Source organism: Acinonyx jubatus, chromosome B4, assembly GCF_027475565.1.
Source record: "Acinonyx jubatus isolate Ajub_Pintada_27869175 chromosome B4, VMU_Ajub_asm_v1.0, whole genome shotgun sequence".
Lineage (NCBI taxonomy): Eukaryota > Metazoa > Chordata > Mammalia > Carnivora > Felidae > Acinonyx > Acinonyx jubatus.
In genome coordinates, this window is record NC_069387.1 from 59,282,688 (window position 1) to 59,295,675 (window position 12,988).

At 39.3% G+C, this 12,988-nt stretch overlaps 1 protein-coding gene and 1 long non-coding RNA gene across 16 annotated transcripts in view; one reads left to right on the forward strand and one right to left on the reverse strand.

Moving 5' to 3' along the window:
• The window catches only part of BMAL2 (basic helix-loop-helix ARNT like 2), a 120,324-nt gene that overhangs the window by 68,456 nt on the left and 38,880 nt on the right, over positions 1-12,988 (forward strand). For 14 of the 15 annotated variants that reach the window (XM_027035799.2, XM_027035800.2, XM_027035796.2 and 11 more), the window contains 4 exons: positions 52-131; positions 3,000-3,092; positions 5,312-5,426; positions 6,219-6,362. In XM_027035799.2, coding sequence (XP_026891600.1) covers positions 52-131; positions 3,000-3,092; positions 5,312-5,426; positions 6,219-6,362 — 432 coding nt within the window. The remainder of the gene's footprint in view (positions 1-51; positions 132-2,999; positions 3,093-5,311; positions 5,427-6,218; positions 6,363-12,988) is intronic. The other variant, XM_027035801.2, reaches the window with a different exon arrangement.
• The window catches only part of LOC113593004 (uncharacterized), a 109,937-nt gene that overhangs the window by 10,129 nt on the left and 86,820 nt on the right, over positions 1-12,988 (reverse strand). The window lies entirely within an intron of this gene.

Genomic DNA, 12,988 nt, shown 5'->3' on the forward strand with positions numbered 1-12,988 from the left:
CTACGTTTCCAACTCTACACTATTTTCCATAACTTTTGGATTTATTTTTAGGTATGACTAATTCTTATGCAGGAGATAATTATAGACCTTCATTTATTCAGGATAATGAGCTCAGACACTTAATCCTTAAGGTAAGTAAAGAGATCTATTTGTCTAAGCTGCGTTTGTCCTTTCTACTTTGCTTGAGTAGGACACAGACTTTCTTCAGTTTGCTTCCAGTTGTAAACACACGGGACTCTCTATTACACCACATTTCCCTTAATACAAAAATAAGTTGCACAAGTAACCGTGCCTTAGCGTGGGATGATGAAAGTAGAGACGGGGTAGGTACTTTCCAATGTACAGAGCAAAGCTTGTCTTTAATGCTAAACTTACACCACCTACTGCACTCACCTCCTATGCCATGGGATCTGTTCCCCCATCACCACCACCTTCAAAGTCATCTACTTCATATCCTATTCCTTCAGGATTCTGTTCTCTGAACATTAGCCAGTTACTATTATGAGCTATCAGTTGATGCTTTGACATTTCTGTTCTCATCATTACACATGCATGGGTTTTCAGATTCACTGGTCTAGAGGTTTATTTGACATGGAAAATATGGCCATGTCATTGGCTTATCCTGCCCCCAGGAGGTGATAAGTGTCTTGATCTTGTGCTATGACTCCTGGCCTTTAAGCCGCAGAATGATTAAACAGAAAGATTCTTTATATATATATATATATATACACACTTGTCCCTTTTTCTTCTAATTTTTTTTAAATATGAAATGTATTGTCAAATTGGTTTCCATACAACACCCAGTGCTCATCCCAACAGGTGCCCTCCTCAATACCCATTACCCACCCTCCCACCCCCCCCAGCAACCCTCAGTTTGTTCTCAGTTTTTAAGAGTCTCTTATGTTTTGGCTCCCTCCCTCTCTAACCTTTTTTTTTCTTCTAATTAAAAAAAAAATTTTTTTTAATGTTTATTATTGAGAGACAGAGACAGAGTATGAGCAGGGGAGGGGCAGAGAGAGGAGGAGACACAGAATCCAAAGCAAGCTCCAGGCTCTGAGCTGTCAGCACAGAGCCCGATGGAGGGCTCGAACTCACAAACCAGAAGATCATGACCTGAATTGAAGTCGGACGCTCAACCAACTGAGCCACCGAGGTGCCCCTCTTCTAATTTTTTAAAAGCTTATTTATTTTGAGAGACAGTGAGGAAGGGAGAGCAGGGGAGGGGCAGAGAAAGGGAGAGAGAGAGAGAATCCCAAACAGGCTCTACATTGTAAATGCAGAGCCTGACGTGGGGCTCAAACTCACAAACCCTGAGAACATGACCTGAGCTGAAACCAAGTCGGACGCTCAACTGACTGAGCCACCCAGCCGCCCCTAAAAGGCCCTTCTTTTATTTGAGCAGCTGTATGTATGTATTTATTGGGGGGGTGGGGTGGGGGAGTGGCACAGAGGGAAGAAGAAAGAGAATTTTAAGCAGGCTCCACATCCAGTACAGAGCCCAACTCAGGGCTCCATCTCATGACCATGAGTTCATGACCGGAGCTGAAATCAAGAGTCAGACACGTAACTGACTGAGCCACCCAGGCACCCCTGAACAGCTGAATTTAAATATGATATTCCTGATAGAAATATAAAGGATTTTTTTTTGAAGATCAAGATTTTGATGTTTATTTATTTTTAATTATTTTTTTAACGTTTATTTATTTTTGAGACAGAGACAGAGCATGAATGGGGGAGAGTCAGAGAGAGAAGGAGACACAGAATCCGAAACAGGCTCCAGGCTCTGAGCTGTCAGCACAGAGCCCGATGCGGGGCTCGAACTCACAGACCGCGAGATCATGACCTGAGCCGAAGTCGGACACTCAACCGACTGAGCCACCCAGGCGCCCCAACGTTTATTTATTTTTGAGAGAGACAGAGCATGAGCAGGGGAGGGGCAGAGCGAGAGGGGGACACAGAATCCAAAGTAGGCTCCAGGCTCTGAGCTGTCAGCACAGAGCCTGACATGGGGCTTGAGCCCACAAACCGCAAGATCATGACCTGAGCTGAAGTCGGACGCTTAACCCACTGAGCCACCCAGGTGCCCCGAAGATGAAGATTTTTAAAGTTAGAAAAATGTATAATATGCTTTGGAAACTTTTTCATTCATAATATATACTGGTTCTGCCCTTATAGAATATGTCTGCCTAAGTCACTTCATGTTTGTTTCCAGTTAGTAGAAATTAATCAAGGAAATGTCCAATGGAGTGCCAGACTCATCCTGTGTCCATACATATCCATTTCCATATAGGTTGCTTCCCAAAGGATGTCCTGGGCAGATTTCAGTGGGAGTAGCTGATGTTAGAATTTTTTTAATTTAGTTTTAAATGAGCGGCACCTTATCATAATTCAAAAAGTATATCTATCGTAGGATGTCTTCTCTTTTCCCTGTCCCTAGTCTACACAGTCCCTTCATCTCAGAACATCCTCGGGAAAGTGTTATGGATGTGTTTTGATATCTTTATAGTTTCTGTATGTGGTATAGAATTTGGTATAGGTGTTTTTTGTATTAGAAAGTCTCTCAACCATATATTCCATGGCTAAACTTTCCATGTCAAAAACGAGTTTAGATTGGAGTTCATTCAATTTGATGTTCTTCACAAATCCTTTTACATCTTAAGAAAATTTCCTAATTTTACTAGCTCTATGAACACTCTTAGTTTTTTTGTTTTGTTTTGTTAAGTTTGAGAGACACAGAGAGATTGTGAGCGGGGTAGGGGCAAAGAGAGAGGGAGAATCTCAAGCAGGCTCTGTTATGTCAGCACAGAGCCTGATGCGGGGCTTAAACTCATGAACTGTGAGATCACGATCTGAACCAATTCAAGAGTCTGATGCTCAACCAACTGAGCCACCCAGCTGCCCCAACCACTCTTAGTTTTATCGCTACAGCAATTTCACAGTCTCTGAATGTAAGAAAGAAGATATTTAAAAATATTTACTTTTATATTTTTAAATCCTAGACTGCAGAAGGCTTCCTATTTGTGGTTGGATGTGAAAGAGGAAAAATTCTCTTCGTTTCAAAATCAGTCTCCAAAACACTTAATTATGATCAGGTATCCAAAACTGAGGATATTTTCCGCTTGATGTTTAATTTTTTTTGAACAAACACTTATTTCTGGGTTCTCTTCCTGAACCCTGTCTTCCCACTGTGCTGGGGGCTAAGGTTTGCTTGATTAGAAGAACTCCAAGAGAGATGGAAAGATGTATGGAAAGAGTATGGGTGTTTATTACTGACAAGAGTGTTCACTTCTTGACCTCCAGCAAGTTAATTTTCCTGAGCCTGAACTTTCTCTTAAGTAAAAAGGGGAAATGGTGGTTACATGGGTCTCTTAGGATGTAAAGACATAGCTGTCATATTTGAGACTGTCTGAAAAATGTTAGTTGCCCTTCTGTTTCCTCCAAAAGACAGCATTATTATATATTATTAGGTTATATGCATTGCATGTTAGCTTTTGCTCTAATCTCTGGCAACAAACTCTAAAATACATCTTTTATTTATCTAGCTTTGTAATCTCTTTACCTCCTCATTCCTGAACACCATTTAATTTAAATTAATAAATTAATACTTGCCAGTAATAAAAAAGTTACTCAAAAGCTATAGCACTAACAATAATCCACCAGAGTGAATAAACTAGCACCTGTGGTCTCCTTTATTCATTTTAAGTTTATTTATTTATTTTGAGAGGGAAAGAGAGAGAGAGAGAGAGAGAGAGAGAGAGAGAGAGAGAGAATCCCAAGAAGGCTCCTTGCTGTCAGTGCAGAGCCTGACTTGGGGCTCGATCTCATGCACCATGAGATCATGCTGTGGTCTCCTTTAAAATAGAAATCAAATTGACCACGGGTTTAATCTTAAATAACTCCCATTAATTTCACCTATTTTCTCCCCAAACATGAAAATTTGGAGAGATACAAGATTCATAGATAAAAAGAAGAGGTGCTGAAAACTTACTTATGGAAGGAGTAAGAACCCAATGAATCATACAGCTGGTTTTAGCTGCCTAAGGGACACAAAAGCAGGGCAAGACGTGGTTATTTTCCAACAGAAGATAGAGAACACCATGCACACACACATGTGAAGATAACAATTCAGGATAGCACATAAGTTCCAAATTAGTGACATGGAATCCAGTTCCCCTGGGCACTGACTACTCAGGAGGACTTTGAAATCCCCACCATCATACGGGGTCTGGTCCTCAGCTTTTTAGACTCATAAACCAGGTTTTCTTTGAGGCAAAGAGTTATGGGTATAAACTTCTATTAACCAATGACACAGTAGATTGATTTATAAAATGCTAGTTTTAAAAATATGAGATATCTAACTGCCACCAGGCTAAGTGTATCAGCTGGTCCATTTGTTCTGCCTTCTATAATATCTACCTAGCTAATAAAGGATTTCACAAGAAGGGTAATCACTGTGGGTCAGGGAAGGCTTCACATACAAAGTAGAATGTCTGCTTAGGCTTTAAGATGAGCAGACAAGGGAAGGAAGACATTTCAAGTTGAGGAGGGAGTCTGGGGAGTAAAAGGCAATTGACTAGAGTGGCTAGGGAATTTTGAGTTTGTAGAGAAAGGAGTAATGAATTCTAGATGCTGAGACCATACAAGTAAAAGCATAGAGTAGGAATGCTCTACATATTGGGAGAAGGGGAATGGGAATGGGAAGTGGAAGGTGTTCCAGGTTTGATTTTTTTTTTTTAATGTTTATTTATCAGAGAGAGGGGGAGAGAGCGAGAATCCCAAGTAGACTGCACACTGTCAGTGCAGAGCCCAAGGAGGGGCTGGATCTCATGAACTGCCGGATCATGACCTGAACTGAAAGCGTCGGACACTTAACTGACTGAGCCACCCAGGCACCCCAAATTCTGTTTTTTAAGAGTATAGTGATTTTTTTTTTAATCTGAGTCACACCATAAAATTAGATTCTCTGTGACTTCCATATTATAATGACAATCTCTTTTACCACGTAAAAAAAGTTTAAATCATAATAAGATTTAGAAGTAACAAGTGAATTGGGGGACGTTCACAAGAGTCCACTGAACATTAGCAATTACGTGTCTGTGATTTGTGTGTTTCCAGATACGGTTTTGTGTGCATGTGTTTCTATCTACAAGTATCACCCTGCTTTTAACACTAAGTTAATGTCACACAGTGCAGTAGATGTATTTTTGAGCTTAAGAAAAAGCCACTTTAACAGTTTTTACCATACATTTATATGAAGAAATGTAGAAAAATTGTGGTACTAATTTTAAACAAACATCTACCTTATAAATAGGCTAGCTTGACTGGACAAAGCTTATTTGACTTCTTACATCCAAAAGATGTTGCCAAAGTAAAGGAGCAACTTTCTTCTGATATTTCACCAAGGGAGAAGCTGATCGATGCCAAAAGTAAGTGCTCATCTCAGTATGCCTGTGAGTTTATGTAAATATGATACTTACTTAAAAGCACAACTATATAATATTTTGAAAATTAGGCAATTATGGTTTTATAAAGAGGAGATTTAGTAAACTTTACAATCATTAACCTCAGAGCTCAAAAAAACAGTATAACTAGAGAATTTCTTCATATTTGTATGAAGATGCTTTGGGGAAGATGTGATTATTTCATAGTCACTATTTTTCATATGCTAATACAATCTTTATAAGAAAGCATCATTTGGGATTAAAAAAATTGCTGGAGTTTCTATTATTCAGCTACATGCTGATAAACAATTCTCTTTCTTATATGGGTTAGGTTTACTCAGTTTGAAAGACCTTGTTAACTGTACTTTGGAAGTGTAAATATTGTTTATCTTCTCTGAAAAGACCTCCCTCAAAATGTTTAGTGCCAAACAGTTATTTATACTGTACTGATGCTTTATGCCATTGATTACTACTAGAGTTAAGGGGTTTTTTTTCATTAAAATTTTTTAAAATTTCATTTCTTTTAGATTTATTTCTACACCCAGGGCAAAAAAAGGAAGATAAATTACAAGTGTTTAGAAGGTATAAAAATATGATTCCTTGACAAATGCTCTTTTTGGTATATTTCACTTTGTGGTTTACTGTACAATGATGCCATTGCTTTAACCATTTTTCTTTTTCAATTTTCAACACATTTGAAATGTGTCCCTTGACATTTCTTATCTATATGAAAAATTTCTTTTCCACCTGTTCTCCTGCCCCCTCCTGCTATGAAAGCTGATTTGCAAGTTCATAGTAATTTCCACAGTGGAAGGAGTCACGTGTATTCTGGCTTGAGACGATCCTTTTTTTGTCGGATAAGGCGTTGTAAAATCTCTGTCAAAGAAGAGCATGAATGCTTATCCACCTCAAAGAAAAAAGGTATCATCATCTTAAGATGTCAAATGATTTAAGGCATGCGTATAAAATTAGCGTCCTAAAAACTTTCTATACAGAAATAATAAAGTGTATGGTCAAGGCAAATAATTGAGGCCAAAAGCATCAAAGGAAATAAGATTGTTTTTTAACCAGAATTACTAAGACTGGCTCATCATATCTTTCAAATTTATCAGGTAATTACATATTTTATGTATTGCCCAAGTTTTTAATGGTGCTGTTGGAATCAAATGGCAATCAAATGGGAAGAGATTGAAATAAAACTTTTGTTATGAAATACCATTGTTACTTTTAAAATATAAAAGGTAAGTCCTTAAAGAAAAACTGTAATAGTACAAGAGCCCGATTTGATTAATTGGTGAAAGTTTCTTAAGATGTTTCAATTCTTTTAGTTCTTTGGTAAATATTTCTAGTTCTGTTTTCTTCTGATTCTTTTATAGGTTTGTCCTATTTACATTTTGAACTGAGTTAACACTCATCTATTTTACTTAACCGAGAAACTCCAGGGACTACAAAATGTCTCACACTTTTTTGCCTAAGAATATATTAACCTATTATGTATAGGATTTCCTATGCAAATTTTAATGTGAGATTTGCTTTCATATCCTTTAAAAGGATATTTATATAGGGGCGCCTGGGTAGCTTAGTTGGTTAAGTGTCAGACTCTTGATTTGGGCTCAGGTCATGATCTCACAATTCGTAAGTTCAAGCCCCACATTGGGCCCCGCACTGACATTGTGGAGCCTGCTTGGGATTCCCTTTCTCTCCCTCTGCCCTTCCCCAACTTGTGCTCCTGCTCTCTAGCTCTCTCTCTCAGAATATATAATATCTCAGAGATATTTATAAAAATCTCAGCATAGTTCTATAGAGCTGGAAGAAGATTCTATTTATTTACAAGTTTTGGTAAGTCTTTTTTGGTGACCACCCAAAATGATAATCACTAAATACTTATTAAGTATATTTCTGTGCCAGATCAGATACTGTGCTAAGTGTTTTAATTCCCATGAAAACACTATTCTTACCCCTGATTTAGAATCAAAGAAGAGAGACTTGAAGAGATTCAATAACTTGCAGAAAGGGAACTAGGCAAAACTCACACTCAAACCTAAATCCCCTACTCATCTGTTACACTCTAAAGAAACATAAGTGGAATGAATCAGTCATAAGAGAGGAACTGTTTTAATCCATCAATTGCTGCCCTCTTGCCCTTGGCTCTGAGTGCAAGAGTTGCCCCCTGGGGGTGAAGTCACAACTGACCTGGTAATGAAGAGGCTGTGGAATCCAGCTGACTGTGATCAAATTTTGCTTTATCACTTGCTAGCTCTGTAGTAGTGAACAAGTTTCTTAATTTTTTTTTTCAACGTTTATTTATTTTTGGGACAGAGAGAGACAGAGCATGAACGGGGGAGGGGCAGAGAGAGAGGGAGACACAGAATCGGAAACAGGCTCCAGGCTCCGAGCCATCAGCCCAGAGCCCTACGCGGGGCTCGAACTCACGGACCGCGAGATCGTGACCTGGCTGAAGTCGGACGCTTAACTGACTGCGCCACCCAGGCGCCCCTGAACAAGTTTCTTAATCCCTCTGAGCCAAGTTTCCTTATCTATAAAATGAGATTATTCACAGGATTGTATGTTTTGTGGAGTAGGTAAGTGCATTGATTCTGGAACCAAACTGTTGAGGTTTAAATCCTAACTTGTGATTAACTTTGTGACTTAAGATAAATTACTAAATCCTTCTGGGTCTTACTCTTTTCAACTATAAAAGGAAAATTATAGAACTTCCTAGGGTAGTTATTAGGATGAAATGAGTTAATACATGTGATGTGCTTACCATGGTTCTTAGCATAGTAACACTAGATAAATGTTAGGAGCTGTTATGAGTATTACTAGAAGTAATGCATGTAAACTCTTAGGACCGTGCAAGCAGATGGTGTTGTCATTACCTCAGGGTGCCTGTTTTCTCTGCCTTCCTTCCGAAGTCAGCCAACTCATCTTATAGTTGACATTGCCATATAATGTAGAACTAGTCTCCAAGGACAAGAATATTCCTTCTGCATGGATGGTCCAAGGAGTCATGCTCCATGTAGACCCTGGACTGTAGTACATTTTACCCTTAGGATTTAACTGGAAGTAAACCAATATCATATTGGGTAGATCCAACCATAAGTGAATCCCTTAATCTATACAGCAATCCATGTGAGAGAAAAACATGGCAGCCAATGCAACTGCTTTAACATGACCGAGATCTCGGTGGTGTTTTACACAAGGTATAAGTTGAGTAAAGTCTAAAATTATCAGGTTTTGTAAGTGTTTTAAAGATTAATGGTTCTGGTCCAAGATGGCGATATAGGGAGACCCTGACCTCACCTCCTCCACAGACACACCAAATCTATGCTTATTTATAGAGCACTTCCTCCTAAAGAAGATCTGAGGGCTGACTGAACAGCTTCTGCACAATACAAGACCACATACAGAATGGCACAGTTACGAAGGGAAACCCTAGCCGACACTGTGAACTGTAGTGGGGAGGAATAGTACTGAGGGACTCTGAGGAGATTTTTCTGCCCTGGGACACACAAAAAAGCCACACTTTAAAAGTGCAACTAGAATATACAGGAACGAGCCCTACAACCCTGTCAAATGTCAGGGAGCTACTGGAACTCTCTCCAAGTCAGAGAGGCTGATGAACACTATGGTTCACATTCCTCCTCCAACTTGATAGTGTGGATGAGAGCAGAGTCTGGGTAACCTAGCTGGCCTTCTGCCTCATTGAGCCCCAGACCCCTAGTCTACACCAGCCCGGTTGTCCCAGTAAGGCAGCTCCACAACAGTGCAGAACAGGACACCCATGGTCGCCTCACTACAGCTCCAGCTGCTTTGCCAAGGTGACACAAGTACAAAGCACACTGGAATACTCCAGGCCCACATCACTTCAGTTCCAAATAGTTTGCTAGGGCATCCTGGCGCTCTGGGAACACCTGGTCCATACCCATCACATCATTTGCTCTGCTAGAGCAACTTGTATGCTGAACCCTCGCATACTGTGGCTTGCACCCACTTCAGCTTCAGCTATCCTGCCTGAGCATCCTCTGTGCAGAGAGCCCTGAGATCACCCCAGCCCATGTCTACACTTCAGTTTCAGCTATCCTGCCAGGATTCCCTCTGTGCAGAGAGCTCCAGGACCCACTAGCTGGTATACTCTTCTCTTTCAGTTGTGCTACCAGAATACCTTCTTTGTGGAGAATCCAGGGACCTCCCTAGCCTATGTCCACTTGAGCTGTCCCACTGGGGCACTTTCTGTGCAGATGGTCCTAAGTCCACCTCAGTTCATGCCCAGTTTAGCTCTGGCATCCCACCAGGGCAGTCCCAGCATGGAGTGCCCTAGGACCCCCATTGACACCAGCTACAGTTCCAACCAGCCAAAGTCGCCAGACACAGAGTCCACACAGGGAATGACCATACACAAGACCACTCCTTCAAGTTTAGGAAAAATAGCTGTTCTACCTAATTCATAGAAACAAACACAGAAAGTCAGGCAAAATAGGGAGATAGAGGAATGTGCTCCAAATGAAAGAACCTCAGAAAAAGAACTAAATGAAATGGAGTTAAGTAATATGCCTGTTAAAGGGTTTAGAGTGACGATCATAAAGATGTTCACCAGATTGGAGAAAAGAGTGGAAGAGCTCAGTGAGAACTTCAACAAAGACAGAAAATATAAAAGAAAACTATCAGAGTTGAAGAATACAATTTCTGAAATGAAAAATACACTAGAGGGAATCAACAGATTAATAGATGCAGAAAAACGGATCAGCAGTCTGGAAGATAGGGTAATGGAATGCACCCAAGCTGAAGAGCAAGAAGAAAAAAAGAACTTTAAAAAGAGAGGATAGGTAAGGGATCTCTTCAACAACATCAAGCAAATAAACATTCACATTATAGGAGTCCCAGGAGGAGAAGAGGGAGGGAGGGAGGAAGGGAGAGAGAGAGAAAAGAAAAGAAAAGAAAGAAAGAAGCAGAACACTTATTTGAAGAAATCTCTATTTCAGGGAAAGAAACAGCTGTCCAGATTCAAGAGGCACAAGAGTCCCAAAGAAGATGAACCCAAGGAGGTCTCCACCAGACACATCATAACTAAAATGTTAACAATTAAAGATAGAGAATTTTAAAAGTAGTGAGAGAGAGGGGTACCTGGGTGGCTCAGTCGGTTGAGCATCCGACTTGGGCTCAGGTCATGATCTCACAGTCTGTGAGTTCAAGCCCCACGTCAGGCTCTGTGCTGACAGCTCAGAGCCTGGAGCCTGCTTCGGATTCTGTGTCTCCCTCACTCTATTACCCTCCCCTGCTCATGCTCTCTCTCTCTGTCAAAAATAAACAAACATTAAAAAAATTAAAATAAAATAAAAGTAGTGAGAGAGAAGTAATGTGCCACACAAGGGAAACCCCATAAGGCTATTGACTGATTATGGAGTTGAAATTTTGCAGGCCAGAAGGGAGTGGCATGATATATTCAAAGTGCTGAAAAGAAAAAAAATCTACAACCAGGAATACTCTACCTAGCAAGGTTATCATTAGGAATTGAAAGACAAATAGAGTTCCCAGACAAATAAAAGTTAAAGGACATCATCACCACTAAACTAGCATTACAAGAAAAGTTAAAGGGACTTCTTGAAGTGGAAAAGAAAAGGCCATACTTAGAAGAAAATTATGAATATCAAGATATAAAATATGACAACATATAAATAAAATGGGGAAAGGAGTAAAAATAAATATTTTAGAATATGTTCAAACTTAAGTGACCATCAACTTAATATGGGCTGCTATATACTTAGGATATTATATATGAACCCCATGGTAACCACAAACCAAACAACTGTAATAGGTACATATAACATAGAAAGAAAGCCAAGCGGGGCGCCTGGGTGGCGCAGTCGGTTAAGCGTCCGACTTCAGCCAGGTCACGATCTCGCGGTCCGTGAGTTCGAGCCTCGCGTCAGGCTCTGGGCTGATGGCTCAGAGCCTGGAGCCTGTTTCCGATTCTGTGTCTCCCTCTCTCTCTGCCCCTCCCCCGTTCATGCTCTGTCTCTCTGTGTCCCAAAAATAAATAAACGTTGAAAGAAAGCCAAACAAAACACTAAAAGTCATCAATCATAAGGGAAGAGACCAAGAGAAGAACAGAGAAGAACTACAAAAACTACCAGAAAACAATAAACAAAATGGCAATAAGTACATACCTATCAATAATTACTTTAAATGTTAATGGTCTGAATGTTCCAATCAAGGACATAGAGTGATTCCATGGATTAAAAAAACAACACCCTTCTATATGCTGCCTACAAAAGGCTCACTTCAGACCTAAAGACCAATACAGACTTCAAGTGAAGGGATGAAAAAAGATATTCTATGCAAATAGAAGCAAAACAAAAACAAACAAAAAAAACCTTGCGTTAGCAGTACTTGTATCAAACAAAATAGACTTTAACATGGAGACCGTAACAAGTGACAAAAGGGGCAATACATAATGATAAAGGGATTAATCCGAGAGGATAGAACAATTGTAAGTATTCATGCATCCAACATAGGAATACCTAAATACATAAAGCAAATATTAACAGATATAGAGGGAGAAATGGACAATAAAATAATAGTATACAATATAATATATACACAGTAATACAAAAATAGTAGAGGACTTTAACACCCCCCTTACATCACTGGATAGATTATCCATGTAGAAATCAGTAAGGAAACAGTGTCTTTGACACATTAGACTAGATGAACTTAACAGATACATACAGAACATTTCATCCAAAAACAGAATACACATTCTTTTCAAGTACACAAGGGGCATTCTCCAAGATAAATCACATGTAGACCACAAAGCAAGTCTCCACAAATTTAAGAGAATAGAAATTATACACACATCTTTTCCAACCACAACAATATGACACAATCACAACAACAAACTCTTAAAAACAAACACATGAAGACTAAACAATATGCCACTTAACAGTCAATGGGTCAACAAAGAAATCAGAGAGGAAATTTAAAAAAATACATGGAGACAAAAATGTAAACACAATGGTCCAAAATTTTGGAGTGAAAGTACTTCTGAGGTAAGTTCATAGCAATACAAGCCTTCCTCAAAAAAAAAAAAAAAAAAAAATCTCAAATAGTCTAACCTTACACCTAAAACAATGAGAAAAAGAATAAAGCCCAAGGTGAGTAGAAGGAAATAATGAAGAGCAGTACAGAAATAAGTGAAAGAAAATCCAGAAAAGATCAAAGAAACCAAGAGCTACTTCTTTGAAAAGATAAAATTGATAAGCTGTTAGTCAAACTCCTCAAAAAGAGGTCCCAAAACAGAAATGAGAAGTGTCAACCAGGCAATTAGAGAAGAAATTAAAAAATATATGGAAACAAATGAAAATGAAAATACAACAATCCAAACGCTTTGGGATGCAGCGAAGGCAATCCTGGGAGGAAAATACATTGCAATCCAGGCCTATCTCAAGAAATAAGAAAATCCCAAATACAAAATCTAACAGCACACCTAAAGGAAATAGAAGCAGAACAGTAAAGATACCCCAAACCCAGCAGAAGAAGAGAAATAA